This window comes from Hemiscyllium ocellatum (genome assembly GCF_020745735.1).
Source record: "Hemiscyllium ocellatum isolate sHemOce1 chromosome 27 unlocalized genomic scaffold, sHemOce1.pat.X.cur. SUPER_27_unloc_2, whole genome shotgun sequence".
In the NCBI taxonomy this organism is placed as follows: domain Eukaryota; kingdom Metazoa; phylum Chordata; class Chondrichthyes; order Orectolobiformes; family Hemiscylliidae; genus Hemiscyllium; species Hemiscyllium ocellatum.
The window spans coordinates 2,301,363-2,315,557 of NW_026867487.1; the positions used below are offsets into that span (position 1 = coordinate 2,301,363).

Genomic DNA, 14,195 nt, shown 5'->3' on the forward strand with positions numbered 1-14,195 from the left:
GAAGGTGCTTTTCCTGTTGGTCCTGTTGTAGATTGCAGCCAATGCCATCCTGGGGGACAACATCAGAGTCAAGGCCTTGTCTTGTGTGAGCTTCCTGATCAAGCTGAAAGGAAAGGTGAGAGGGGGTTTGTGTTGTTTAAAACTGGCACCGGGAATCAGGCTGCAATTAAATCCAGTCTGGGGTGGGGGGAGTGGTGTCAGTCAGTGAGATAACATTCAGAGTTGGCACAGACTTGGAGGGGTTTACCAGCTGGGTTCCGCAGGGAGCACTGCTGCCAGGTCCCTGCACCTCGCGAGCCTGCCTTCGTGCGGTTATCATCGGGCTGGAAAGAAGCTGGAACGCTGTGGTGGGCCCAGCTAATGTCTTGGCAGTCGCCGTCAGTCAGAGCTGGGATAAACCCCTTTGGAAAGGGCGGATTTACTGAGGCGCTATTTCTGAAGCACTGCAGCGGGAGGACATTAAACACTGCGCCGCTTGGATTACAAAATCATCTGTGTAGAATCGATCCCGCTGCTCGAATCCTCACCCTCACGTCCCTTAACTGTGAAACTCTGTTCCCCCCCCCCCCACCCCCCCACCAAGCAAGCGATGGTACTGTCGAGCTGGTCCACTCCCCAGGCCCCCTTTCATCCTACCCCCATCAGATGTTGGCCGTGCCATCTGGCACTGGCAAAGGAGGGTTCCCATTAGAAATCTCCCCAGCCTTGCTGTGTGTCTCACCTCCATTAAACCAGCGCTCGGAACCGACCTCTTGTTCAGTGAGGCGTTTGGGTCGTGCAGGTACCTGTGGACCTGTGCCTTGTGGAGACGGGAGGGCAGGGGGGTAGTGTTTTGCAGTGGATGACTCCAGTGCAGGTTGTTCGGAGCAGCCCGTCTCCGTGTGGGGAAGGTGAGCGCTGCGACCACATCACCAGCCCATTGGCTTTCCTCTTGCTCCAACAGGCCATCATGAAACAGAAGCTGCTGCCCAGTATCCTGAATGTGCTGTACCCCATCATGTGTGCCTCCCCACCCGAGGGGGAAATGGATCCCGAAGATCTGGACCTGGAAGATGACATTGAGGAGGAGGTGGAGGCTCAGACTCCAAAACACTTCTCAGCACAGGTACCTGGGAGGGAGGGAGGGAGGGAGGGAGGGAGTGTCATCGCTGGGAGGCAAACGTGCCTGAGCAGATCCGGCACCAAGAATACTTGGGTCAAAAGGTGGCCCAGCCAAGTCTTTCAAAATCCCACCTTCAGCTTAACCCTGTCCTATTCGGCGCAAATTCTGTTCTGTGTCTGATTCTCTCTCCAGGTACCCTGGTTCAAAGTTCAGGCCCAGGGCTGAGTGACTGTGCTTTTGGTGGGTCAGCACTCAGGGAGCACTGTGCTGAGGGAGCGGGCACTGGGTGAGGGTCAGTGCTGAGGGAGTGGGCACTGTCGGAGGGTCAGTGCTGAGGGAGCGGTTGCTGTGGGAGGGTCAGTGCTGAGGGAATGGGCACTGTCGGAGGGTCAGTGCTGAGGGAGTGCCGCACTGTCGGAGGGTCAGTGCTGAGGGAGAAGGAATTGTCGGAGGGTCAGTGCTGAGGGAATGGGCACTGTCGGAGGTTCAGCGCTGAGGGAATGGGCACTGTCGGAGGGTCAGTGCTGAAGGAGTGCCGCACTGTCGGAGGGTCAGTGCTGAGGGAGCGGGCACTGTCGGAGGGTCAGTGCTGAGGGAGAGGGCGCTGTCGGAGGGTCAGTGCTGAGGGAGCGGGCACTGTCAGAGGATCAGTGCTGAGGGAGAGGGCACTGTGGGAGGGTCAGTGCTGAGGGAGCGGGCGCTGTCGGAGGGTCAGTGCCGAGGGAGCGGGCGCTGTCGGAGTGTCAGTGCTGAGGGAGTGGGCACTGTGGGAGGGTCAGCGCTGAGAGAGCAGGCACTGTGGGAGGGTCAGTGCTGAGGGAGCGGGCACTGTGGGAGGGTCAGTGCTGAGGGAGCGGGCACTGTCGGAGGGTCAGTACTGAGGGAGTGGGTGCTGTGGGAAGGTCAGCGCTGAGGGAGCCACTACTGTGGAAGGGTCAGCACTGAGGGAGCGGACGCTAGGTAAGGGTCAGCACTGAGGGAGCAGGCATTGTTGGAGGGTCAGTGCTGAGGGTGTGGGCACTGTCGGGGGGTAAGTGCTGAGGGAGCAGGCGCTGTTGGAGGGTCAGCGCTGAGGGAGTGGGTGCTGTCGGAGGGTCAGTGCTGAGGGAGTGGGCGCTGTCGGAGGGTCAGTGCTAAGGGAGTGGGCACTGTCGGAGGGTCAGTGCTGTGGGAGGGGGCACTGTCGGAGGGTCAGTGCTGATGGAGTGGGCACTGTCGGAGGGTCAGTGCTGTGGGAGGGGGCACTGGGTGAGGGTCAGTGCTGAGGGAGCGGGCGCTGTCGGAGTGTCAATGCTGTGGGTGTGAGCACTGTCGGAGGGTCAGTGCTGAGGGAGTGGGCACTGTCGGAGGGTCAATGCTGAGGGAGTGGGCACTGTCGGAGGGTCAGTGCTGAGGGATCAGGTGCTTGATCGAAGGTGTTTGAACGTATTGTATTCCTTGATTTGCATCCCTCGTTCATATTGAAGACAGAGCCTGCCGAACATGGGCAGAATGATCTCACCCTATAACCTCCTTGTTCGAAGATGTATTTTTAAAAGACAAAACTTATTTCAATTTGTGTGATGGCTGATGTATCTGGAAAGCGAGCTGTTTCTGTCACATATCTGCCCTTAACCACAACTCCAAAATAAGCCAAGCATGCCAACTGCAAGCCTCTGGTTATACAAAGCGGTGTCACTTGTCTGGCCTCGGATAGCTGTTCAAGTCTGTAACTCCTGTCTCCTCCCTCTCTCTCTGTCTCTCTCAGGTGATCGACATGTTGGCCCTCCACTTGCCTCCCGAGAAGCTTTTCTCCCAGCTGGTGAGTTGCAAGCTGGCTTGGATCAGTGGGTTGGGGATGAGAGAGGGCGGCCGGCTGCTGGGGTGGGAGATTGAAGGTTCGCACTGATTACCCGAGGGTTCCAGTGAGGCGATGAGAACAGAGAGCAGACAGCCAAGTGGCTGGGCTGCCTTGGAGAGGGAGGGGGAGGGAGGGAACGTGTGGCCAGAGAAGATCAGAGTTGAAAGAACACAGGCTGGGTGGGAGTCAGTGGCAGGAAGCAAGGAGGAGAGCAGTGGGAGACTGGGAAAAGGGGCTCTTGGTTCAGGCTGGCTTCAGAGTTGGAAGATGTTCAGTGTGTGTAGAGAGAAGGGAACGTGGGTGGACATGTGGAAGCTGAATGTGGTGTGGTGGGGTGGGGGGGGGAGATAGCGTCATTTGAGGAAAAGACTTGTGAAGAAAACGATTGAGGGGACAGTGTGGATGTTGGAAGGGGGAGCCAGTGTTCGTTTGTGTTCAGGAATATCACCAGATGACAGGGTAGGGATCAGATGGGAAGCAGGTAAATGCAGGAGGTGAAGGATGAACTCCCAGTGCAGTCCTACTGCTGAGCTGAACAACAGGACTTGATGTCACAACCGAAGACGTGACAAAAGGGAGACAGTGAAATAGGGCTGAGGACTCTGAGAAAGGCTTTACCTCGGTGTTCGACAGGATTGGCTGCAGGGGAACGCCGGATGGGGGAAGCGAGAGGGAGGGATTCTGCTGATAGCTGAGTCAAGAACCAAGGCTCCTTCCCAGCCCAGAGGGCCGGATTGGGGAAGGGGAGTGGGGAAGCGAGGTTGAAGGATGGAAGGGAGCTGGGGTTTAAGGCTGCCATCTGCCTGTGGGGAAGGGCAGTAGTGGGAGAAGGAATGGGGCTTTGCTGTGAATAGCCAATGCCCGTCACTGTCCATCTAATGTGTCTGTGTGTGCTGCAGACGCCTCTGATGGAGCCAGCCCTGAGGAGTGAGAATCCATACGAGCGAAAGGCAGGCCTGATGAGCATGGCAGTGTTGGCAGAAGGCTGTGCAGACCATATCCGGCAAAAGTGAGTTACTCTACCGGGTTATTACCACAGGGATACTGTTACTGCACCCAAAACCCATCTGTACACACTGTAATAGGGAGGGAGACTGCGGTGTGAACACCCATCAGTACGCACTGTAATAGGGATACAGACTGCGGTGTGAACACCCATCAGTACGCACTGTAATAGGGATACAGACTGCGGTGTGAACACCCATCAGTACGCACTGTAATAGGGAGGGAGACTGCGGTGTGAACACCCATCAGTACGCACTGTAATAGGGATACAGACTGCAGTGTGAACACCCATCAGTACGCACTGTAATAGGGAGGGAGACTGCGGTGTGAACACCCATCAGTACGCACTGTAATAGGGAGGGAGACTGCGGTGTGAACACCCATCAGTACGCACTGTAATAGGGATACAGACTGTGGTGTGAACACCCATCAGTACGCACTGTAATAGGGATACAGACTGCGGTGTGAACACCCATCAGTACGCACTGTAATAGGGATACAGACTGCGGTGTGAACACCCATCAGTACGCACTGTAATAGGGAGGGAGACTGCGGTGTGAACACCCATCAGTACGCACTGTAATAGGGAGGGAGACTGCGGTGTGAACACCCATTAGTACGCACTGTAATAGGGAGGGAGACTGCGGTGTGAACACCCATCAATCAGTACGCACTGTAATAGGGAGGGAGACTGCGGTGTGAACACCCATCAGTACGCACTGTAATAGGGAGGGAGACTGCGGTGTGAACACCCATCAATCAGTACGCACTGTAATAGGGATACAGACTGCGGTGTGAACACCCATCAGTACGCACTGTAATAGGGATACAGACTGCGGTGTGACACCTATCAGTACGCACTGTAATAGGGAGGGAGACTGCGGTGTGACACCTATCAGTACGCACTGTAATAGGGAGGGAGACTGCGGTGTGACACCTATCAGTACGCACTGTAATAGGGAGGGAGACTGCGGTGTGACACCCATCAGTACGCACTGTAATAGGGATACAGACTGCAGTGTGAACACCCATCAGTACGCACTGTAATAGGGATACAGACTGCGGTGTGAACACCCATCAGTACGCACTGTAATAGGGAGGGAGACTGCGGTGTGAACACCCATCAATCAGTACGCACTGTAATAGGGATACAGACTGCGGTGTGAACACCCATCAGTACGCACTGTAATAGGGACACAGACTGCGGTGTGAACACCCATCAGTACGCACTGTAATAGGGACACAGACTGCGGTGTGAACACCCATCAGTACGCACTGTAATAGGGAGGGAGACTGCGGTGTGAACACCCATCAGTACGCACTGTAATAGGGATACAGACTGCGGTGTGAACACCCATCAGTACGCACTGTAATAGGGACACAGACTGCGGTGTGAACACCCATCAGTACGCACTGTAATAGGGATACAGACTGCGGTGTGAACACCCATCAGTACGCACTGTAATAGGGACACAGACTGCGGTGTGAACACCCATCAGTACGCACTGTAATAGGGATACAGACTGCGGTGTGAACACCCATCAGTACGCGCTGTAACCAGGGGACAGAGCAGCGAGTGTACATGGATGTGTGTGACGATAACCGAGTCCCTGTGCTGCTGTGTCAATGTTACCTTGTCACCCTTTCCTTCTCAGACATCTCCATCCCATGCTGCACTGCATCTGTCAGGCCCTGACCGACCAGAGCCAGGTGGTCCGGAACGCTGCCCTGTTCGCCCTCGGCCAGTTCTCCGAGTTTCTGCAGGTAAGGAGCGGCGCTCGCCGCCCTCTGCTGAGGCGCGGTCCGTTGCGGAATGAGCTGCGGTGCCTTTCTGTTTTCACATGCTTCAATCCTTTGGTGTGCTGTGTTTCCCTCCCTGCCCACAGCCTGATATCAGTAAATACTCCGACGAGATCATGCCCCTCCTCCTGAACTACCTGGGCACAATCGACAGCTCGAAGAGTGGCCATCTCACCAAGGCCTACTACGCCCTGGAGAACTTTGTCGAGAACCTGGGTAAGGTGCCCCCGGATAAGCGTCACTCGTGTTTGAGACTCTGCGTCCTGTTCTGCTCGCCTTGTTTTGTTTCCTTGTCAGACGGTTGTTCCGAATTTGGCCTTTATTTCCCGGCTGGCTTCAGCTCCTGTCCCGTAACCTCTTGCGAACTGAATCTTTCAGCTTGTGTTTGGGTTATATGGTGAACCGTTTGTCAAGTTCACGTGCACCCTGGCGACAGTTAAGGATACTGTCAGCCTTCCCAATTTGCCTGACGTTTCGCTCCGTTCCACCCGATCCCTTGTGTCTCTCGGGCTAAAGATTCCACTCGAGGGGTGACCATCGTGGCCAGGTCACCAGAGTGGTAGCCGGGATGGTGGGACTGAGCAGTGCAAGGATGGGACGACCCGGGCCTGTGTCCTCCTGCAGGAGGAGGAGACGTGATCTCCCTGAAGCTGAGAAGGAACAGTTTCTGAGAATTTGAGATGGGCGTCCTGGGTCCTTACCCCTGTCAGAACGTGACTGAACTCTCGGTGGAGCTGTCTCTGTGCTTATACTGAGGCATCGAACAGCCCGGAATTCACGGTGGTGTGGAATACTCGGCATTACATTAACGGGGTGTTCATGTGTCACGGCAGTGTTTGGGAGCAGTGTCAGGGGAGGGTGGGATGTCTCCCCTGCTTGGGAGAGTTTGGAATCACGGGGCGCAAACTTTCAGAATAAGAGGGAAGCCACGACTGTCCGAGATGAGGAGAAAGGGTTTTCCTCCGGGGACTGCGTTCAGGTATCTCTGCGAAGGCAGTGAAGTGTTTGATGGTCTGGAATGGCAGGCCGGAGCGACGGGCTGAATGGCCTGCCCCTGCTGGTCCTTTATGTTAAACCCTCCTCACCCTCCGGCCCTCCCTTAGCCTGAGCCCTCACCCCGATACATCCTGCGCAAGGCCGGAACCGAGTGTGGGCTGAGCAGGGGGTTTCGTGCTCGAGACGGGCTCTAACCGGAGATGTGAGCGTTAACGACGGTGTGGGGTTTTTTTTTGTTTTTGTTTTGCTGGCCATCTTTTCCAGGGAAGAAGATCGAGCCATACTTGCCCACCCTGATGGACAGGATGTTGACCGCCCTGTGCTCATCCAACAGCAACCGGGAGAAGGAACTGGCAGTCAGTGCCATCGGTGCTATCGGTGAGTCGGCGTGGTGCGTACCGTCCCGTTCGAACACTCCTCTGGGTGACACCCTGCAAGGATTCTCCCAGAAACCACGTTTGGGGGTGGGGTGGGTGGGGGGAACCTCCCTTCTCCAATCCCCCCTGTATCTGCCTCCTGTTCACGCAGTGTATTCGAGATCAGAGTACCTCACTGCCTCTGGGCTGGTGCACCAGGCAGCTAACAGCTGTATCCTCCAGTTAGCAACTCCCCCTGCACCGCTAACGTCCTTCCTCTCCTGCACGCCGTTCCTGAATGTTTTTGTGCGCGCTGCTTTGTCAGGCTTTCCACAATGTACCCACCCGTCTTCTCCTCTTTCTCCTTCCACACATCTGCCCTTCAAACGGCTCAGCCAGCGCTGCCAAGGAAGGCCTTCTTCCCTACTTCCAGGCCGTCATCGTGCAGCTGAAAGGATACTTGGTGAACACGAGTGAGGAGCTGCGACAGGTCCAGATCCAGTCACTGGGTGAGCCTGCCTTTCCTGCTCCAGGGGTTGAGTATTGTTGGGTATTGCCTGGAGGTGGAGGGAGGGCGGGTGCGAATGGACGGTGCATGAAGCTCCGCTAACTGGCAGTGCCCTTTTGAACGCTGGCGCAGCCTCTCAATACTGAGGATGCATTTAAGCGCCTATTAACCGTTTCAATGAGGGCGTGCACTCCCATTCCAGGGAATTGAACCCTGCATTTCCGGCCCCACTATTCCCAGTGCTGTGCCGAGGGAGTGCAAGTGCTTGGGACTGCAGCAGGGAGGGAGCGCCGCGCTGTCGGAGAGTTAGTGCTGAGGGAGCGCCGCGCTGTCGGAGGGTCAGCGCCGAGGGGAGTGCCGCGCTGTCGGAGGGTCAGCGCCGAGGGGAGTGCCACGCTGTCGGAGGGTCAGCACCGAGGGGAGTGCCACGCTGTCGGAGGGTCAGCGCCGAGGGGAGTGCCGCGCTGTCGGAGGGTCAGTGCTGAGGGAGCGCCGCACTGTCAGAGGGTCAGTGCTGAGGGAGCGCCGCACTGTCGGAGGGTCAGTGCTGAGGGGAGTGCCACGCTGTCGGAGGGTCAGTGCTGAGGGAGCGCCGCACTGTCGGAGGGTCAGTGCTGAGGGAGCGCCGCACTGTCGGAGGGTCAGTGCTCCCTTGGCGCCGCGCTGTCGGAGCGTCAGCGCCAAGGGAGCACTGCGCCATCAGAGAGTCAGCGCCGAGGGGAGTGCCGCACTGTTGGAGGGTCAGTGCTAAGAGAGCTGACCCTCCAGCAGCACTGACCGACCATTACAGGGTCACTGCCAAAGTGGCGCTACACTGACACTGTCAACTTCTGCGATGTAACATTCAGCTTAAGTGCAGATTGTCTCATCAGTTTGAGTTGAAAGAACCCTCTTGTTATCTTGAAGAAGGGACATTCTGACCATCCCAGTAACCTGGGACAGCAAGGTGTTCCCCAACCATTTGTTTGACCAAAGGAATATGGTTGCTTGCAGTTTATGGTCATCACAAAGTAACCACATTGAATGATCTGTATTGGCTGTGTAGTTCTGAGAATTTGTGATCTGTCTCCTGGGTCCTTACGCCTGTCAGAACCTAACTGAACTCTCAGTGGAGCTGTCTCTGTGCTTATACTGAGGCATCGAACAGCCCGGAATTCATGGTGATGTGGAATACTCGGCATTATAGTAACGGGGTTTTCATGTGTCACGGCAGTGTTTTGTAGCAGGGTAGAGGGAGCTTTACTCTATATCTAACCCCGTGCTGTCCCTGTCCCTGGGATGGGGGGACAGTGTAGAGGGAGCTTTACTCTGTATCTAACCCCATGCTGTCCCTGTCCCTGGGATTGGGGGGACAGTGTAGAGGGAGCTTTACTCTGTATCTAACCCTGTGCTGTCCCTGTCCCTGGGATTGAGGGGACAGTGTAGAGGGAGCTTTACTCTGTATCTAACCCCGTGCTGTCCCTGTCCCTGGGATAGGGGGACAGTGTAGAGGGAGGCTTGCACGGCCTGGACATACATTGTATGGAAAGAGTGCTCTCCGTTTGGATTACACGCTTGCCTTTATATGTTTTTTCTGATTGTAAAACCCCTTTGGAAAGGGAGGCTGTGGGAGTGAGCGACTGCTTTGACGAAGCTGCCGAGTGTTTGTTTTTGCCAACTGCAGAAACATTAGGAGTGCTTGCTCGGACTATTGGCAAGGAAGTCTTCCTTCCCCTTGCTGAGGAATGCTGCCAACTCGGGCTGAACCTTATTGACCACGTGGATGATCCGGACTTGCGGAGGTGCACGTAAGTTTGCCCCGAGGTGGCAGCGTGCGTAGGTGCCAATTTCTGGGTGACCCCCTCACTTCTTCGAGTGTTCAGAGCAGTAAGCCCTGGGTGGCAAAGTGGACCGTGTCAGACATTCGCCGGGCACTAACACCCACTCCTTCAGTCGATGCCCAGCGATACAGCATTGTCCTGGGATGGGTTGCCCCTCCTGGTGTTCTGTCCGAATGCACTTCCTCCTGACCACCACATCCTGGTTCATCAAATGCCGGAAATTTCAGTTTGGTTTAGTTTCTCAGGTTAGATTCTCGGCAGTGTGGAAACAGGCAATTTGGCCCCGCCCGTCCACACCGACCCTCCGAAGAGTAACCCACCCAGACCCTTTCCCCTCCTGACTCTATCGGTAATTTAGCACGGCCAATCCACCCTAACCTGCACATCCCTGGGCACTATGGGTAATTTAGCACGGCCAATCCACCCTAACCTGCACATCCCTGGGCACTATGGGTAATTTAACACGGCCAATCCACCCTAACCTGCACATCCCTGGGAACTATGGGTAATTTAGCACGGCCAATCCACCCTAACCTACACATCCCTGGGCACTATGGGTAATTTAGCACGGCCAATCCACCCTAACCTACACATCCCTGGGCACTATGGGTAATTTAGCACGGCCAATCCACCCTAACCTGCACATCCCTGGGCACTATGGGTAATTTAGCACGGCCAATCCACCCTAATCTGCACATCCCTGGGCACTATGGGTAATTTAGCACGGCCAATCCACCCTAACCTGCACATCCCTGGGCACTATGGGTAATTTAGCACGGTCAATCCACCCTAACCTGCACATCCCTGGGCACTATGGGTAATTTAGCACGGCCAATCCACCCTAACCTGCACATCCCTGGGCACTATGGGTAATTTAGCATGACCAATCCACCCTAACCTGCACATCCCTGGGCACTATGGGTAATTTAGCATGGCCAATCCACCCTGACCTACACATCCCTGGGCACTATGGGTAATTTAGCACGGCCAATCCACCCTAACCTTCACATCCCTGGGCACTATGGGTAACTTAGCACGGCCAGTCCACCCTAACCTTCACATCCCTGGGCCCTATGGGTAATTTAGCACGGCCAATCCACCCTAACCTTCACATCCCTGGGCACTATGGGTAATTTAGCATGGCCAGTCCACCCTAACCAGCACATCTTTGGATTGTGGGAGGAAATCAGAGCACCTGGAGGAAACCCATGCAGACACACCGGGCGGGGGAGGAGAATGTGCAAACTCCACACAGACAGTCGTCCAAGGTTGGAATCGAACCCGGGTCCCTGGCGCTGTGAGGCAGCAAAGCTAACCACTGAGCCACCGTGCCGCCCACACCCCCCTCGCCCCCCCCCCCGCCCCACCAATCTGCTGCTGAATCCCTTTTCTGTCCTATCTTTATCTCCACTCAATCGTTGCGTTCCTGACTGTAAACTTGAGCCCCTGTCTGTAGTTCAGCCAACTCTCACCCTATCATCCATTGTCCTGTGCTTCCTGACCTGTACTGGGTCCCAGTCTGAAAGTGATTTGATATTGAAAGTTATCACCCTTCCCTTCAGATCCCTGTGTCACCTTTCCTTCCCTCCCTCTATGACCTCCTCTTGCAGCCTCCCGACCCTCCCCTATCTGCATTCGTTCAATCTGAGCTGATTTGCCCGTTGCGGACTGGCACACCGCTGCTCCCTTTATGGCTGTGCCTTCTGTTGTCCAAGGACCTTGGCTTTGGAATTGCTTTCCCGAAATCCCTCTTCCTGTTTTACCCACCCTCCTCAACCATGTGCCTTGGGCCTGGCCCCTGATTACCCACTCTCCGTCTCTGGACTCCTCTGGGTTTTGTGATTTCTTCAGTGCTTTCCAAAGTTTAATGAGCTTAATACCCCATGTAAAAGCAAGCTGCTGTTTTTGAACTCCATAGCAATGATTCCTAGAACAAAGCAATGCAGGAGGCGTTTATTTGAGCCACCCCATCCGATTAATCTCCCTCCCCTGCTCCTCCCCTTATCTCTCTGTATTTTTACCTCTTTAATGAATTACCTCAATCCCTTCAGAAAGTTGCTGTTGAACCTGTTTCTCCTGCCCTTCCAGGCAGATCCCTCCATGTCAAAGAGTCATAGAGATGTACAGCACGGAAACAGACCCTTCGGCGCATCCTGTCCATGCTGACCCAGATATCCCTAACCCTAACCCAGTCCCATTCCCCAGCCCCCGGCCCATCTCCCTCTAACCCCTTCCTATCCCTGTCCCCACCCTGATGCCTTTGCAATGCTGTCATTGTCCCAGCCTCCCCCACATCCTCTGGCAGCTCATTCCACACACGCACCACCCTCTGGGGGGAAAAGTTACCCCTCAGCTCCCTTTCCCCGCTCCCCTTAAACCTACCACCCTCTAGTTCTGGACTCCCCCACCCCAGGGGGTAAAGACCTGGTCTATTTACCCTCTCCATGTCCCCCTCATGATTTTATAAACCTCTATAAGGTCACCCCTCAGCCCCCGACGCTCCAGGGAAAACAGCCCCAGCCTGGTCAGCCTCTCCGTCATTTCTCCCGATCTTCCCCATCGCAACCTTTCACAATTTGGCAGCCCTCTACTAAATCCCTTCCTGAATCCCCTTTGCAGGAAGGAGGACGGCTCAGTTCCTTCTGTTCCCCCCACCCCACTCCCCCGGCACTGCCGGCACCTTTGGTGTGGGTCTCGTCGGTTTCCCCCCCCTTCCCTCGGCCTTGACTGACCCCCCCGTTTCTGTTTCCTGCAGCTACAGCCTCTTTGCCGCGCTGTCGGTGGTGATGGGCCCGAACATGGCGCCCCACCTTGAGAAGATGACCACCGTGATGCTGCTGTCCATCAAATCGACAGAGGGAGTTACGGTAAGGGTTCACCGGATGTGGCGCTTTGGCCCTGTGTGCCCTCAGGACGCACTGATTTGTATCCTCCCGGTGAAAAGCAGGGTTCTGGAACCTGAACGTTCTCCCCCTTGGCCTCCCCCTTCCCCTTCCTTGATGTTAGCACGACGTCTTGTTGACCTGTCACCCGCGTGTCCCTCTTGTCCCGACAACGTGGTGGCCTTGCGATTCTCCAGCCTCGGGTCCACATTCCTCCGTGGTCCTCCCAACCTTCCTCGGAGATTTCACCAATTCCGCTCTCGTCGGCATCCCCGAATTGAATGGCCCCGCGATTGGTGGCTGCCCTCCGCCTGCCCTTGCGGCTGAGCACCGGAATTTGCTCTCGACCTCCTTACTTTTCAGGCACCCTGGAATCGAAACGGTTTTTTGACCAAACATTTGGTCGTCTGACCGAACGCCGAATGTGTCAATTTGACGTCCCGACTGCAAAACACAGACTGTTATCTGCGGTGACCCTTCCAGAGATGGGTCTGCCCCTCGCTTTGTTGAACCAGCGTGATCTGAATGGCTCATATTGCTCATCCCCCCCCCCCCTCCAAGGAGTCGAGCTGGTCTCGGTGTGAGAACCCCAGTGTGTTCCTGTCCTAACCCTGAAAGACCCCGGCACCCCCCCGCCTCCCCCTCGGTACAGCAGCAGCCCCCCCAGTGTCTCTGCTGTGGATGTGATTGACAAGCCAGCCAGATCTGCTCACCCTGGACGCTTCCCTGTCGATGTTTTTTCCCCCCCCCCTCAGGCGCACTATGACAACGACAGCAAAACCTTCCTGCTCCTGGATGACGACCTGGACGAGGAAGAGACGATTACAGAAGAGGAGGAGGATGACGACGATGCCGACATCACTGGGTATGTGTCCCCGCTGGGTCCTGTCCATTAGCCATGGCTGTCTTAGGCAGAGAGCCCTCAATGGGTGCAGTTCCGATTGGTTCATCCCTTGCTCCCAGTTTGAGTGGGGGCTTCTGGTTGGATTCAGGTCGTAGACTGTGATGGATTCCATGACCTTGCCATCCGTTTCAGCCCCCGACGCTCCAGGCGAAACAGCCCCCAGCCTGTTCAGCCTCTCCCCTGTAGCTCAAACCCACCCAACCCTAGCGACCAACCTTAGCTGAACCCTTTCAAGTTTCCTGGCCACTGTCCCACTCTGTTTTAACGTGAGGAAACAAGATGATCTGGTCACCTTTTAGATCGGGGGGGGGGGGGGGGCGGTGGCGGCTGACGCTGTGAACTGGCTTCACGCCCGTTGGCTGCAGCTTTTGTACGCAGTGCCCACGCTCCAGAAAAGCTCCATTCGCTGGCTGGTAGGCACCCCTGGCCATTCCAAGGGCATACTCGCTGCTGCGTTCAGGCCAATATTCCTGGGGGTTGAATTCCAGCGAAGATTGTTTGACCCGGGCAGTGGTTAGAAAGCTGAACGCAGTATCCCAGGGGAGAAGCTGGTTAGGCTGTGTGGCCTGTTTCTGTGCGGTAACTTCATTCCCCTTGTCTGACGCTGTTCCCTGTGGTCTGGACAGTTTCAGTGTGGAGAATGCTTATCTCGATGAGAAGGAGGATGCCTGTGACGCTTTAGGAGAGATCGCCGTCAACACTGGGTAAGACCACCGAATCACGCTCATCAGCTCCAGTCTATCCGGGTACCGGGGCCTTCCGATATCCTCTCCCTGTTCTTGCACGCCTGGTATCCCGTAGCAAGTAAGTAGCCTCCTGATTTTCCCGCCCATCGACAAGGGCACAAGTCAGGAGTAGTCCGTTCAGCATCTCCAGCCTGTCCCGCCATTCGATGGCAGAGCTGTGGCCTGACCCTTCCCACATTCCTCGCTTCACAAAACCTTCTTGGTCTCCGATTTCAAACGTAACAGCTGATCCAGCA

At 55.8% G+C, this 14,195-nt stretch overlaps 1 protein-coding gene across 1 annotated transcript in view; it reads left to right on the top strand.

The window, feature by feature from the left end:
* ipo4 (importin 4) overlaps window positions 1-14,195 on the top strand; it is a 65,732-nt gene that overhangs the window by 22,012 nt on the left and 29,525 nt on the right. Inside the window, exons 9-20 of the mRNA XM_060821725.1 lie at window positions 32-115; window positions 944-1,105; window positions 2,850-2,903; window positions 3,842-3,951; window positions 5,603-5,711; window positions 5,834-5,963; window positions 7,008-7,121; window positions 7,495-7,608; window positions 9,271-9,394; window positions 12,183-12,294; window positions 13,065-13,174; window positions 13,840-13,917. Of these exons, the coding sequence (XP_060677708.1) occupies window positions 32-115; window positions 944-1,105; window positions 2,850-2,903; window positions 3,842-3,951; window positions 5,603-5,711; window positions 5,834-5,963; window positions 7,008-7,121; window positions 7,495-7,608; window positions 9,271-9,394; window positions 12,183-12,294; window positions 13,065-13,174; window positions 13,840-13,917 (1,301 nt within the window). The remainder of the gene's footprint in view (window positions 1-31; window positions 116-943; window positions 1,106-2,849; window positions 2,904-3,841; window positions 3,952-5,602; window positions 5,712-5,833; window positions 5,964-7,007; window positions 7,122-7,494; window positions 7,609-9,270; window positions 9,395-12,182; window positions 12,295-13,064; window positions 13,175-13,839; window positions 13,918-14,195) is intronic.